The sequence below is a fragment of the Mustelus asterias genome, chromosome 9, assembly GCF_964213995.1.
Source record: "Mustelus asterias chromosome 9, sMusAst1.hap1.1, whole genome shotgun sequence".
NCBI lineage: Eukaryota > Metazoa > Chordata > Chondrichthyes > Carcharhiniformes > Triakidae > Mustelus > Mustelus asterias.
Window position 1 is genome coordinate 112,346,804 of NC_135809.1, and position 15,735 is coordinate 112,362,538.

At 42.4% G+C, this 15,735-nt stretch overlaps 1 protein-coding gene across 5 annotated transcripts in view; it reads left to right on the plus strand.

Annotated features, from left to right (window-relative positions):
• Window positions 1-15,735, plus strand: part of usp47 (ubiquitin specific peptidase 47) — a 155,909-nt gene that overhangs the window by 64,311 nt on the left and 75,863 nt on the right. For 2 of the 5 annotated variants that reach the window (XM_078220870.1, XM_078220869.1), the window contains exon 2: window positions 6,171-6,230. The exons of the other annotated variants lie outside the window; for them this stretch is intronic. In XM_078220870.1, coding sequence (XP_078076996.1) covers window positions 6,171-6,230 — 60 coding nt within the window. The remainder of the gene's footprint in view (window positions 1-6,170; window positions 6,231-15,735) is intronic. 5 annotated transcript variants of the gene reach the window in all.

Sequence of the window (15,735 nt, forward strand, 5' to 3'; positions counted from 1 at the left end):
AGTCCAACGGGTTTATTTGGTAGCAAATGCCACTAGCTTTCGGAGCGCTGCCCCTTCGTCAGGTGGAGTGGGAGATGTGATCACAAACTCAATTTACAGAATAATGATTGGAATGCTAATCAAGCTAATCAATGCTAATACAGCTAATCAAGTCTTAAAAGTACAGACAATGTGAGTGGAGAGAGCATTAAGCACAGGTTAAAGAGATGTGTATTGTCTCCAGCCAGGACAGCTAGTGAGATTTTGCAAGTCCAGGCAAGTTGTGGGGGTTACAGATAGTGTGACATGAACCCAAGATCCCGGTTGAGGGCGTCCTCACGTGTGTGGAGCTTGGCTATCAGTTTCTGTTCAGCGACCCTGTGTCATGAAGGCCGCCTTGGAGAACACTTACCCGAAGATCAGAGGCTGAATACCCGTGACCGCTGAAGTGCTCCCCAACAGGAAGAGAACAGTCTTGCCTGGTGATTGTCGAGCGGTGTTCATTCATCCGTTGTCGTAACGTCTGCATGGTTTCCCCAATGTACCATGTCTCCGGGCATCCTTTCCTGCAGCGTATCAGGTAGACAACATTGGCCGAGTTGCAAGTGTATGTACCGTGTACCTGGTGGATGGTGTTCTCACGTGAGATGATGGCATCCGTGTTGATGATCTGGTAACCCCCACAACTTGCCTGGACTTGCAAAATCTCACTAGCTGTCCTGTCTGGAGACAATACACATCTCTTTAACCCTGTGCTTAATGCTCTCTCCACTCACATTGTCTGTACCTTTAAGACTTGGTTAGCTGTATTAGCATTGATTAGCTTGATTAGCATTCCAATCATTATTCTGTAAACTGAGTTTGTGTCTCTGTATGCCCTGTTTGTGAACACATCTCCCACTCCACCCGACGAAGGGGCAGCACTCCGAAAACTAGTGGCATTTGCTACCAAATAAACCTGTTGGACTTTAACCTGGTGTTGTTAGACTTCTTACTGTGTTTACCCTAGTCCAACGCCAGCATCTCCACATCTTAACTGCATTATGTCAGAGTTGTATTTACATTCACAAGGGTATGGAGAACATAGTGCCGTGTGGAATGTAATCTTTTATACTCCTCAAGCACTACTTTAGCCAAAAGGCTATCTCAGTCTCTTCAGTCAATATGCTGGCAGCGTGTGTATTTTCATTGATTTCCTGAGCAGTCTATTTCACATGTTTGCCACTCTGATAATTAATTGAACTTGGATACTCTTTTGGGCTTTAGTAATGGTTCAAAGTTTGTGATCAAGCCAAATAATTTTTTAGGGTTCTATTTAATCATATCTCTTAGCACCTGGAAAACTTTACTCTCGAGTCGCCTTTCATTTCACCCTGTGTAGTATTCTGAATATCTCCTAGTTCCCAGTCTCTTGTTTTGGTTTACTCTGTGCTAGTGCCAACATTGGGTTAACACCACTATTGACTACCGAATGAAAATTTTCCATAATGGTGCAGAACCACTGCTTTATACAAACTTGCTGCTGTCTCCTGGGACAAATGTCCTATTCTTTGCTTGTGCATGCTAAAGGTATGCTTACCTTGCAACAGCACTACCTTGCAACAGAAGTTGGGACCTGACCTGACCCCAGAGAGCAGTGCAGACTCATTGAAGCAATTAGCCTTAGATTGTATATTAGCAGTACAGTGTCAAACTAGTTTTGAAAATGGCCACTTGAGAAGGCAAGTGAGTACGGGGTGAGAGCCCCTTGAACAACTGCAACCTAAGTTCATATCATGCCTTAAGACACAGGCAGTAGAGTTTTGGATAACCTCAAGTTTACAGAGGATGGGATGCGGGAGAAAGGCCAGGCATGCATTGAAATAGTCACATCTAGAGGTAACAAAGGTACGAATGAGGGTTTCAGCTGAGCTGAGTCTGGGCAAAGTTGAGAGGCGTTATGAAGGTGGAAATAGACCGGTCTTAGTAATAACATGAGTATGAGGTCAACAGCTCATCTTGGGATCAAATGTGGCACCAGAATTCCAGACAAATTGGTTTACTCTCAGCCAGTTCCCAGGGAGAGGGATTGAGTTGGTGACTGGAGAACCAGTTGGAAAGGGAGCAAAACAATGGCTACAGTCTTCCAATATTTAATTGGAAGAAATTTCTGCTTATCCAGTATTGGATGTCAAATAAGTCTGATAATTTATCATTGGTGGACGAGTCGAGAGAGACTGTGGCGAGGTAAAGCTGGTACATGTGCAAACTAATGTGTTGCCTTTAGATGATACTGACAGGCAGCATGTAGGTGAGAAATAGGAGAGAGCCAAAACTGATCCTTGGGGAACACCAGAGGAACTGCCTAGATAGTTTTTTGAACCTACTTTTATTCACTTAAAAATATTTTGGTGTTGACCCTTTTGAGCATTTAAGATTCAATTGTTGGAAGAGGAATTTGCAAGGACAGAGCCCTCTACGGGATAGAATTGTTTCAATCACGAAATGTAGAGGGTACTCCATGGTTCAGGTCCTCACTATCTGCTGAGATAACTGGGCCTTTTCAGCATTGGAGATTGCATTGAGTACATCAGTGATCTATCCAGATTTCTCACTTATCGTATCCTGTATTGCCATTTATTTTTCATATTCCACTTTGCTTATTTCCTTTATCATAGTCTCAATTACTTAATATCAATTAATGTCCATGTGGGTCTAACTCCTTGGCAAAAAGCACAATACCTCTGCATAATGGAAGTTGGAAATGTGAAATGAAATGCTGGCAAAACGTAGCATTGCTGTCAGCTCAGGTAAGTCTACTTGCCCTCTTTACAGATGTTGCTCTACCTGGTCAGTGTTTTCAGCAATTCCCCATCCCCCTCCACACTGTTCAGATCTCTATTTAGTTTGTTAGTTTCAGATTGTTTGCAACACTTCTCCATTTTCCATTGCTAGTAAAGTTAATGACATTTCTGTCTTCACTTTCAAATCATTATGTACAGTGTAAACAGTAAGGACTTTTAACACATTCCTATTTTTTTCCTAAATGCGTTGAGACCAGGTGAAATGGGTTTTTTGTGTTTGTGTGCGTCAAGCAGTTGGTGGGGGAGGGGGTTTGGGGCTGTGGGGCGTGAAGTGGAACATTCCGATCAGGGCATGCAGATATGATTGTTTTTCTCCCCATTTTAAAGTCAACTGTCCTGTTCGTAGTATTTCTATTATCACTTCCTGTGCCCACATTAAAGAAGAAAATGACCTATGTAAACTTGTCATGGTATAAGTACATACTCTATCCTGTGATGGTGCTGCAGTGGCTCCACTGTGAAGGGTGTCCAGGCAGTCCTTGGACTTATGACATAATTGGTTCCTGAAAATCACGTTGCAAGTTGAAACACTGGAAGTCGGAACTGATTTTTCCATAGGAATACGTTATCAATGAGGGATTGGTTCCTGAACTAAGGCGGAAATCACTTGTGGGGTGCCCGGCAGTGTTAAAGGCCCTCAACTTTTCCCCTGTCAAGATGCTGAGATGATTGTTGATGCCTAGCACAAGTTTTTTAATTAGTGTGGTGGATATAATTAAGCCATTGATCACAGTCAGTTGCCTGTTTCACCTTGAACATCTGCGCGTCAGAGCACTTGTTAAATGCAACATGAGCATATTAATATATTAAAACCACGATGGTTGTGCCAAAGAAATTTAACAGAAAATACTTGTTTCCAACCGAATAAAGAAATTTCACCCTATCCAGTTATGCAGTTGGGCAGCACAGGAATATCAGTGTGCATGTATGAATGTGCTAGCATTGCATCAAAATGGGGTGTCCATTTATCAACGTTTTAAGCACCATTTGCTCTAACTTGAACATCGTAAAGTTGAGGACTGCCAGTACTGCAAATAAATGTTGACAAAGTTCTGCAGAGGCAGTTTCCATTATAAATATGGACATAGAAATTTATAATAAAAGTTGACAGCCACACAGACATGTAAAATTTTTAGAAACTCAAGTCAGTCCTCTGAACTACTCGTAGGTTTCTGCTTAAAGATTCTCCCATCCCTGAGAACATTGGTTTCCTCCTTTCGCTCCTGTAGTTCAGAATTGGATATATAATTTCTTACAATTAATTAGTGTTTTGTCCCTTCCGAAAATGAATTGCTATTTATCTCAATGTTCTGCTCATCTAAAAATGCTATTCCAAATTTGAGTCTTTGTAAGACTAATTTTCTCTTCTCATAACTAGTCTTTATTTTGTGTCAGACAATGACCATCTTCAACAAGAAAGAATCTAATTGTCTCCCTTTGACTTTCATGGCTTTATCATCACTGAATTCCCCCACCATCAATACCCTGGGGGTTTATCATTGACCAGAAACATAACATGATGGCACAGTGGTTACACTGCTGCCTCACAGCACCAGGGACCCAGGTTCAATTCCCGGCTTGGATCGCTGTCTGTGCGGAGTCTGCACGTTCTCTCCGTGTCTGCGTGGGTTTCCTCCCACAGTCCGAAAGACGTGCTGGTTAGGTGCATTGGCCATGCTGAATTCTCCCTCCGTGTACCCGAACAGGTGCCGGAGTGTGGCGACTAGGGGATTTTCAAAGTAACTTCATTTCAGTGTTAATGTAAGCCTACTTGTGACTAATAAATAAACTTTAAAACTTTAAACTGTCCAGCCATATAAATACTGGGGATAGTGAACGTAGAACACCACGAGTTCCTCTCCAAGTTGCACACCATCCTAACTAGAAACTATGTGGCAATTCCTTCACACTGTCGCTGGGTCAAAAACCTGGAACACCCTTCCCTAACAGCACTGGACTACGTTGATTGTTTCTATGCAGAGTCAGAATGCAAATGAAGCAATAGGAATGTTAAGAAAACATTCCCGCATGCACATCCATTGTTCAAATTGATAATTGTAATTGTTGACAAACTTTCCAATAACTCAACAACCACCACATAAATGTGACTGCAAGAAAGTGGAAGTGGTACTTGGAGAGGCACACTATGAAGCTAACCTCACCTCTTAAGGCTGCTCAATACACTAACTCATAAAGAACTATCAAAATGGGAACATCGTTAATGCAAATTTTGTTTTCTATCCTCAATATTGTTAAAAGCTGATAACCCAAAGTTTCATATGAAATTTAGTTAAGGAAACGAGTGGATGGAAAACTAATTTAAAATAATCCTCTGAAACCGGTGACACTGTTAAGAGATTCTTTCCTGTAGGACAGAGAGCTCCCTGAGCTTTGACCACAGCCTAACACGAACACCTATCCAAGTTCTCTTTCGCGCATTCATGCATTTTGACTGAATGTGGTTGGCAATTTATTTGGGAATATTGGCAGTTTGTGTTGTTTTTAGTTTAGACGGAGTTCAAATTGCGTAAACGTGAGTAGTTATGGATTCTTTAACCATCGACTCAGGCTAAGGTTTGAGGACCAGTCACCAAGTGGGATAACTATTAAATTCATTTTCCAACTTTCAAACACTCTGTGCTTATTGTGAAGGGGAATTAAACAAAAAAGAACATTGAAACTTTGCAATTTGAAGTGCAGGTGTGCACACATTTGCTTATGAATTGATTTAAGCAGAGTTTAAATATCAATTCATCAATCTAAACATTTTCACATTTGCTGGGCTGCCACTAAGAACTTCCAGTAGAAATAGGGCGAATATGACTGCTCCCAAAAACTGAGATGGATTTTATATTTAATACTTGGTGGTTTGACAGAATTTATGCAGGTAGTATTAATTTTTTAAAACATAAAATATAGTACTTGTGATTAAATCTCAGAGCGTGTAATATAATTCTGATTAGCATGTTCTGTTGTGATGGCAATTTCTCATCCTTGTTTTATTGTTACCAAGATTTTAACTTTTATGTTGATTGCATCGAACTTTGTTCAAACATTTGCAATAAATGACTAGGTTAATGTATTGCAGTGGAATGAGTTTCATTATGACACTGCAACAAAATTATCTAGGTGGCTGTAAAAACAATGGTGCTCACACATCAAATTTTATTACAACTTTGGTTTATAAAATGACATAATACTCTGTAATCTCTGCTTACTTGAAAGTTTTCTGTTATTCTTGAAAAAAAATTCTGGCATGTGTTTCCATTACATACCGTTCAATAAAGATCTAAATTCTTATTTCATTTCAAGTTTAAAATTTGTAATTTCATGTATTGTGCGTCTTAGGGGATGTTCTGGAGTTGCAGACAAAGTATCTTTGATGAAATGAAGAAAAAATTCTCTCAGGTAGTATTGGAGTTGTATTGAATGGAAACTATATGAATGATTGGCATGCTACAGTGTTACTTTGGCTGTGACAGGCATGCTCTGGGTTTCATGGTTGCTGTGACAATACTAATACTAACAAGATCCTGCGTCCTGTTAAATTTATGAATAATTTTTCACGCAGTGAACAACATGCTGAAACTTGATTGGAAAAGGCACGACCATATGCTATCCGCCCATTTATCATTCGATCAATGATACCGTCGTCACTATCTGTTTAATTTCCTGTGCCTTTCATGCATAAAACCCTAGGGTGTGCAAAGTAATAGCAATTCATTCCCCTTGCACCTTTGAAAAATTCTGTTCCAAGTATTGTACTTTCCTGACGTGCTCCATCCAGACCTCACATAACATTTTAAAGGGAACCTTATGATGATTACTGTTTTGGTGCCTCTGAGCTGCTTTTGCACTGTGTTCCTGTTGGCTTCAGCCTCTCACCTGGAAATGTGTGAGCTATTTTGAATCTGGAATAGGCTCAAAGCCCAGCAACATTCAATTAAGATAGAATCTACCAGTTTTCAAGGTAAAACCAGGTTTATTTTAAATGAATGAAGTGTTAGGATTTTTTTGCGATAATGAGAGCGAGGTGGAGGCATTTGGTCTCTGATTTAGACTCAATAATTGCAGAGGTAGATATCTCAACTTCAACCCTGATAAATGCATCCCAACAACCCAGACTGAGGAAGGGGATCACAAATTAAGGTGCAGTATGGCACTTGTCTTCTACAGATTGCTCCTGCAGTACAGCCAGCGTATTAGTTGCTTAGCTCATGGGCTGTTTCTTGGCTTTGCACTTGCTGCAGTTGCAAATTTCTACGCTGCCATGGTTTATCTAGTGACTTGAGAAGACCCCAGGCACCTTGCATGTTTGTGTTGAGACAAGATGTCCAATATCTACCTACATGCTGGCATAACCTAGGAAATGTAAACCGTGCATCCCTCCCCATCCAACATACTAATACTGCAAACTTGCACAATACCTCCCTGACCCCAGCACCCCACTTGCCTCACTCCGTGTGTGCTTTCCCAATCTTATTGATGTGTGGAACTGATGAGGGTAATGGGCAAGAAACAGGTTTATTTTGCAGAGAGCATGTCAGTGTTATAGTGTTGATTGTAAACTGTTTCAAACTTCCAACAGTGTTCCCTATAACATAGCAAACGAGCAAAAAGATCTCCCCACAGACTATTAATTTCTTATTATATTTCCTTCTGTGCCAGCATCCAACTGGAAAAACGAACCTCCTGCACCTTTATTCCCAGTTGGGGCCTAATTTTGACGCCCCTTTTCCCCCTAACTGTGCTCTTCTTCATTTGCTGCAACACTAATCAGGTGTAGAATATTTATTTATTTATCTTTATTGCCATAGAGCACAAATCACATAGGCACAGTATTAAAAACCAGAACAGCAACAACATGGAATTGTAAGAGCTTTCAGTTTCTGTATTACAGATCCTAAGAGGTACTGCAGATTTGATTAGAAGACAACAATCTCAAATTGATAATTAAATATGGAGCTGATAGGAATGAATGGGAAAAAGATGCGCAGGTTAAGTGGATTGGCCATGCTAAATTGTCCCTTAGTGTTCCAAAATGTGTGGGTTAGGGGGATTAATGGGGTAAATACGTGGGTTTACAGGGATAGGTCTCGGGGGTGGGCCTGGATAAGATACTTTGTCAGAGAGTCAGTGCAGATGCCTCTTTCTGCATTGTAGGGATTCTGAGTTTTTCTCCACTAGCATTCAGGTGCTGAGGATCTCTGAGTCCACGTTAATGCTATTCCACATATGAGTGCTTCCCAGCAGTTGTTTGAATTTGGTAGACAGTATTGGTAAAGCAGTTATGTAAAGTTCCCCTTGAATGCTTATCCAACAGTACGAATTATTTGGAGCTACTTTGCACGTGATATGTCCATCCTTCATTAGGAGAAATTCACCTTTAAGAACGTTTTGCCATGTTCAGCCCAGCATATTTTACCCCTCCCGATTGTAAATTGGTTTGTGAGCCAGCCTTTGCTTTGTTTTATCATATCAGCATGCCTTCGATGTTGTAACATTTATTTTGACTGTTTTCTCACCATAGTTTGATTTTGTGAGATCCTGCCTTTGCCCTGCAACAAAATCAAAGCGAATCTCTCACTGACCCATTTTGCTCTAATTTCAAACATGTACTTCCCTTGATCTGAAAGGGCTAGCAGGCGATTGGTAGAATGCTTCTAACAGGAAGTTGCCATTTTCATTTTCTGGTATCTGAATCCCTGAGTAGAACAATAAACCTGCATTATGTCAGACTGTGTTGCATAAAATGCTGTGTTTAAAAAAGAAATAAAGTAACTCCACGTCTTAAATTTCTCCATTTGGAGACTTACAGCTACCAAATGGCCTAAGACCCATCTAGGTGTTTAAGAAGATCACTCTGACTCTGAATTCTCTGCAGTACCTACATTTTTGGAAGAGGTGATTTCTGTCCTCACCAGAGACTGGACCAGCTCTTGTGAGAAGATATTGAAAGTATTAAATATCCACTGTGTATGTCAGAGAAGTACAATCTGATGTCTTTGCAAGATCCTGCAACTCTGATGGCAGTAAAGGAGGTACGAAGCAGAGTCCTCTCACAAAGAAAGCATACCCAGCATTGAAGTGCTACTCACTCCAATTCAGCTCCACTGGTTGGGACATGTCGTTTATTTAACTGACACCAAATTCCTGAAGCAACTGTTCTACTCAGAACTCAGTTATGACAGGAGACTCCTGAGAGAACAGTGGAAATTCTTTAAGGATGTCCTCAAAGCATCCCCACTGGCTCATGGGAGTCCCTGGCTTGTGACCAACCAAGATGGAGAGGGTTTGTTTAGGAAGGCTTGGAACATGTAGAGAAACTTGTCAGGAGCATGCAGAGATGTATTGAAAGCATTGGAAAGAACACACAAACCTCCAAACAACTTGCCCACCCGATCCTTCAAGCATCATCTACAGATCACACATTGGATTTATCAGCCATCTCAGAGCTCATGAAACTGGAGTGGAAGCAAGTCATCCTCGATCCTGGGACTGCGCAAGAAGATGACTGTGCAAACTGGTTTCCTGGTCCAGGGATCCACTATTCTGTGAGAAGAACCACCTCTGGCATCTAATTTTGATCCCATGATATTATTTGAAGAGGTGTAGAAGTCTCTCACTGTACTGGCCAACATCTTCCCCACTGGCCATGCATAGCTTCAGATTGTAATCCCTTGTACTCCCTAATCTATTTATTTGTAATGCAATGGTATTTTGAAAAATCACATCGATGCTATAATAAGTTGTAGCACAGAGGCAGTTTATTGGTTTGTAGCACTTTACAGTGGTCTGCGAGTTCGCTTCAGAGATGAGAAAATGAAGTTGAGGTCATAGATCATAGAATCCCTACAGTGATTCCAACCTTCGAGATCTGCCCAAGTTAAGCTGCTACTCTCACAGCTAAAGTTTGTGATAGGAGCTTAGAGGCTTAGAAACTTCTTAGCATATGAATGTGGTTTATTGGGGAGACTTTCTCTGGGGTGTGCAATCAATACACTTCAGGAAAGAACGGGAGGAAAATGTATTGCACTTGTGGCATATCTTTAACCTGCTTGCTATGTTTGCCGCACTACTGAATTAACTAATTATTGTAATTGACCTTTCAGTTTTTGTTGAGTGGGACTAACATTTCACACTGTGAAAGTGCTTGTGATTATCCATTGTTGTTCCTCTGAGAATTATGGTATCTGCCAATATAGTACAAAAGGGAAAAGCTTGCATAAACATTGGGCCTTATCACCTCTCTGGAGAGTAGTCTCCAGGTGCTTCACAGTTGGAAGTGTGGTCTATAGGTTTAATAGAAATAGAAATCCTACAGTAGGACTAATTTAAATGTGGATTACAGGGTCAAAGGTAGGGTTCTGAAGACTGCGGAGGAACAGAGAGATCTTGGGGTCTATATCCACAGATCTCTAAAGGTTGCCACTCAAGTGGATAGAGCTGTGAAGAAGGCCTATAGTGTGTTAGCTTTTATTAACAGGGGGTTGGAGTTTAAGAGCCGTGGGGTTATGCTGCAACTGTACAGGACCTTGGTGAGACCACATTTGGAATATTGTGTGCAGTTCTGGTCACCGCACTATAAGAAGGATGTGGAAGCGCTGGAAAGAGTGCAGAGGAGATTTACCAGGATGCTGCCTGGTTTGGAGGGTAGGTCTTATGAGGAAAGGTTGAGGGAGCTAGGGCTGTTCTCTCTGGAGCGGAGGAGGCTGATGGGAGACTTAATAGAGGTTTATAAAATGATGAAGGGGATAGATAGAGTGAACGTTCAAAGACTATTTCCTCGGGTGGATGGAGCTATTACAAGGGGGCATAACTATAGGGTTCGTGGTGGGAGATATAGGAAGGATATCAGAGGTAGGTTCTTTACGCAGAGAGTGGTTGGGGTGTGGAATGGACTGCCTGCAGTGATAGTGGAGTCAGACACTTTAGGAACATTTAAGCGGTTATTGGATAGGCACATGGAGCACACCAGGATGATAGGGAGGAAATAGCTTGATCTTGATTTCAGATAAAGCTCGGCACAACATCGTAGGCCGAAGGGCCTGTTCTGTGCTGTACTGTTCTATGTTCTATGGAGTACAGAAAGAGGCAATTCGGCCCATCGAGTCTGCACCGACCACAATCCCACCCAGGCCCTACCCCCATTTCCCTACATATTTACCCACTAATCCCTCTAACCTACACATCTCAGGACACTAAGGGCAATTTTTAGCATGGCCAATCAACCTAACCCGCACATGTTTGGACTGTGGGAGGAAACCGGAGCACCTGGAGGAAACCCATGCAGACACGAGGAGAATGTGCAAACTCCACACAAACAGTGACCCAAGCCGGGAATCGAACCCAGGTCCCTGGAGCTGTGAAGCAGCAGTGCTAACCACTGTGCTACCGTGCCGCCTGAGTAGCAGCTAATTTGCATTTAGGAAGGTGCTCAGAACTGTGCTCAGTTCTGGTCGCCTCATTACAGGAAGGATGTGGAAAAGATTGAAAGGGTGCAGAGGAGATTTACAAGGATGTTGCCTGGATTGAGCGGCATGCCTTATGAGGATAGGCTGAGGGAGCTCGGTCTTTTCTCCTTGGAGAGACGTAGAATGAGAGGAGACCTAATAGAGGTATATAAGATGTTGAGAGGCATAGATCGGGTGGACTCTCAGAGGCTTTTTCCCAGGGTGGAAATGGCTGCTACGAGAGGACACAGGTTTAAGGTGCTGGGGAGTAGGTACAGGGGAAATGTTTGGGGGAAGTTTTTCACAGAGGGTGGCGGGCGAGTGGAGTCAGCTGCCATCAGTGGTGGTGGAGGCAAACTCAATAGGGTCTTTTAAGAGACTCCTGGATGAGTACATGGGACTTAATAGGATGGAGGGTTATAGGTTGGCCTAAAAGGTAGGGATATGTTCGGCACAACTTGTGGGGCCGAAGGGCCTGTTTTGTACTGTAGTGTTTCTATGTTTCTAAGGTTCCACCAGCAGCAATTAAATGAAGGGCTAGTTAACAAGCTTTTGATGCCATTGGTTGAGATGAGATGTTGGCCATGACAGTGGGAGAATTCCGTGCTCCAATAATAATAACGTCGGTTAATTTACATCCACCTGAACAGTTGCACCTTCTAACACCTCCCAAAACTTCCAAAAGATACAGTCCCTAGGTATTCCACAGTTGGCTCCATTTTTGAGTTCAATTCCTGGGTTGTGGATTGTGTGTGACCTTGTGACTCTGGCAAAAGTGGATCCACTGAACCCAGGCGACATCGAGAGCAATTAAAAATGAAATGCACATCCCTAGGTTAAGCTGCTTGCACTGTGTTCACTTTCTCCATAACCATTGCATCTGTAGCCCTTCCACACACTACCACATTCTGATGCACTGCATTAGTCATCCAAAACTTCATGTTTGGAAGGAATTGTTGGCAGATGTCCAATATTACTTTCAACGAAGTTGATGTTTGCTTTCAGCCATTGCTTTCTAGCAGTTTATTGGTGAATTTAACGAAGTCTTTGTTGTGTTTTCAGACTTGCAGTTAGCCTAATTGAAGTAAATGGATTCAGCCCAATAAAATAGCTTCAGAATGTGAACTGCTTTCTTGCACAAAATGAGTGCTTTTCCATAGAGTCAGGAGGGGAGCTTCAAGTGGACGTTTGGTGTCAAAAGTATAAGTTACTTCGATGAAAGGATAGCCTAATTTTCTAGTGTTTGCATGATAACTATCATATTCAAAAGATAGCCTGTGTCATGATTCAGAGCTGGTGTGCGGACCTTTAGAAATGTATACAATCTGCTGTTTTGCTTCACTATCCTAAAGACTGTAAGGCATGATCACAAAGCTTATGCTGGAACTTGTCCAGGGTAACACAGATCTCCTCCTGCTGCTTAGTTTGTTTGCAAATGCACTTGTATTTTACAGGATAATTGTTTCAATGAAGCCGCTGTTGATGTGAATTATTTTGCTTTAATTGCACTAATTTTATTATGTTGCAGCCACATATAATTAATTACCTGTATAGAAATGGCTTTAAGCCTCAAATTCCTTGTTGCATGACTTATGGACTTAATTAAAGTTGGTTGTATTTTTCTGTTAATTCTGTTATTTAAAATGTGCCTATGTGTTGCTGTGTGGCCAAGCTAATAGACTAGGTGGGATCAAATAATTGAACATGGTCAAGGATGTGACTATTGCAATGGGGGTGTTAATCCTGCTTTCAGTGTATCCCAAATCAAGTATTTACAACTATGTTGGAGGCACAAATCCTGAAGCACTCCATGGTCAGCTCCAATCTTCTTCATTGCCTAATGTCAGGGTTAGCTCTCTCTGCAGCTGCGCTTTCTGCCAAGTTACAGCCATAGAAGAATTTGTGTGACTGCGGCAGCTGTTGCCTATATCATCCAATTTGGATGAGAAGGAGGGCCCGAGGTGTTGGAAGGTGACTCTAATAGACTGAAAATAGCCTCAGTTGGAGAGGTCAGGGGGGAAGAGAAAGAGAGGGAGTGTTGTGAAGAAGTGAAAGAGAAAACTTTGGAAGGGAAGAGCACATGTATAGTGCTGTATGGAGAGAGGCAAAGGAAGACAGACTCCTGTTGGAAACAAATGAGAAGCACCCTGTTGAGTTAAGAAAGAGCCTGGACCACATTTGTGATGGGGGCTTCAAAAGAGAAAGATGAAAGATGATATATACGCATTAACGTTTACCAGGGAGGATCCAGCAGGGAGTAAATGAGAGACAAACCCCACACAGACATGACAGTGCCTCGTAGAGGTTGAAGGGTTGCCTAGCGCTTATAATTGTTTCCAATGAGCTGCTACTGAGGCTGTCAGGCGACTGGGGTTACTGAGCACGGCGGCTGGTGGTTTGTTTAGCATCTACCGTGCTGCCAGGAAGGAAATTATTGAGTTTGGGGATAGGCTGTGAGATCTGGACCCAGTGTTGCTATTGCTAGTTAATAAGACAAATGTGGATTTCTACCATTCGATATCTCCTCCCAAACAATACTGTAGCAAATCACTAATTGGGTTATAAAGTTCACTCTTTGGTAAGTCATTGTATGGGTGTAGGAAAGCTAGTAATGGAGATTCTCCTCCTGGCATAGGTCAAGATGCATTAATAACATTTCCATAAGTTTGCAGGGGCTAAGTCACTTGCAATAAGAAACTGAGGAATTACATTAAATTAAGCTGAGATTTAATAGAGGCATTGAGATAATGGAGTGTTTGGATAGAGTAAATCAGGGCAAACTCGTTTCCAGTGGCAGAAGGGAGGACATTGATGCAAAACGGTTTGAAAAAGAACCAAAGGTGACGTGAGTAAATATTTATTTGCATGACGAGATGTAATCTGGAATGTGCTGCCTGAGAGGGCAGTGGAAATAGATGCAGTCATAACGAATTGCGTGGAGGATGCGGAAAGTCTGCAGAGAGATTTGGATAGGCTGAGCGAGTGGGCGAGGATCTGGCAGATGGAATATAACGTTGGCAAATGTGAGGTTATCCACTTCGGAAGAAATAATAGTAAATTGGAACATTATTTAAATGGAGAAAAATTACATCATGCTACTGTGCAGAGGGACCTGGGGGTCCTTGTGCACGAATCGCAAAAACTCAGTCTGCAGGTGCAGCAGGTGATCAAGAAGGCGAATGGAATGTTGGCCTTTATCGCGAGGGGGATAGAATATAAAAGCAGGGAGGTCTTGCTGCAACTATACAAGGCACTGGTGAGGCCGCAACTGGAGTACTGTGTGCAGTTTTGGTCCCCTTATTTGCGAAAGGATATATTGGCCTTGGAGGGAGTGCAGAGAAGGTTCACCAGCTTATGAGGAGAGATTGAACAGATTGGGTCTGTACTCATTGGAGTTTAGAAGGCTGAGGGGTGATCTTATAGAGACATATAATGAAGGGGCTGGATAGGGTAGAGATAGAGAGATTCTTTCCACTTAGAAGGGAAACCAGAACTCGAGGGCACAGCCTCAAAATAAGTGGGGCTGGTTCAGAACAGAGTTGAGGGGGAACTTCTTCTCTGAGGGTAGTGAATCTCTGGAATTCTCTGCCCATTGAAGTGGTGGAGGCTACTTCGTTGAATATGTTTAAATCACGGGTAGATAGATTTCTGATCGATAAGGGATATGGGGAGCAGGCGGGTAAGTGGAACTGATTCGCCTCAGATCAGCCATGATCTTGTTGAATGGCGGGGCAGGCCTGAGGGGCTAGATGGCCTACTCCTGCTCCTATTTCTTATGTTCTTAACTTTCAAAAGAAACTGGATGATTACACAAGAACATAAGAAATAGAAGCAGAAGTTGGCCCTTCAAACCTGCCCAGCCACTCAATACGATCATAAGAACATAAGAACATAAGAAATAGGAGCAGGAGTAGGCCATCTAGCCCCTCGAGCCTGCCCCGCCATTCAATAAGATCATGGCTGATCTGACGTGGATCAGTACCACTTACCCGCCTGATCCCCATAACCCTTAATTCCCTTACCGCTCAGGAATCCATCCATCCGCGCTTTAAACATATTCAGCGAGGTAGCCTCCACCACCTCAGTGGGCAGAGAATTCCAGAGATTCACCACCCTCTGGGAGAAGAAGTTCCTCCTCAACTCTGTCTTAAACCGACCCCCCTTTATTTTGAGGCTGTGTCCTCTAGTTTTAACTTCCTTACTAAGTGGAAAGAATATCTCCGCCTCCACCCTATCCAGCCCCCGCATTATCTTATAAGTCTCCATAAGATCCCCCCTCATCCTTCTAAACTCCAACGAGTACAAACCCAATCTCCTCAGCCTCTCCTCATAATCCAAACCCCTCATCTCCGGTATCAACCTGGTGAACCTTCTCTGCACTCCCTCCAATGCCAATATATCCTTCCTCATATAAGGGGACCAATACTGCACACAGTATTCCAGCTGCGGCCTCACCAATG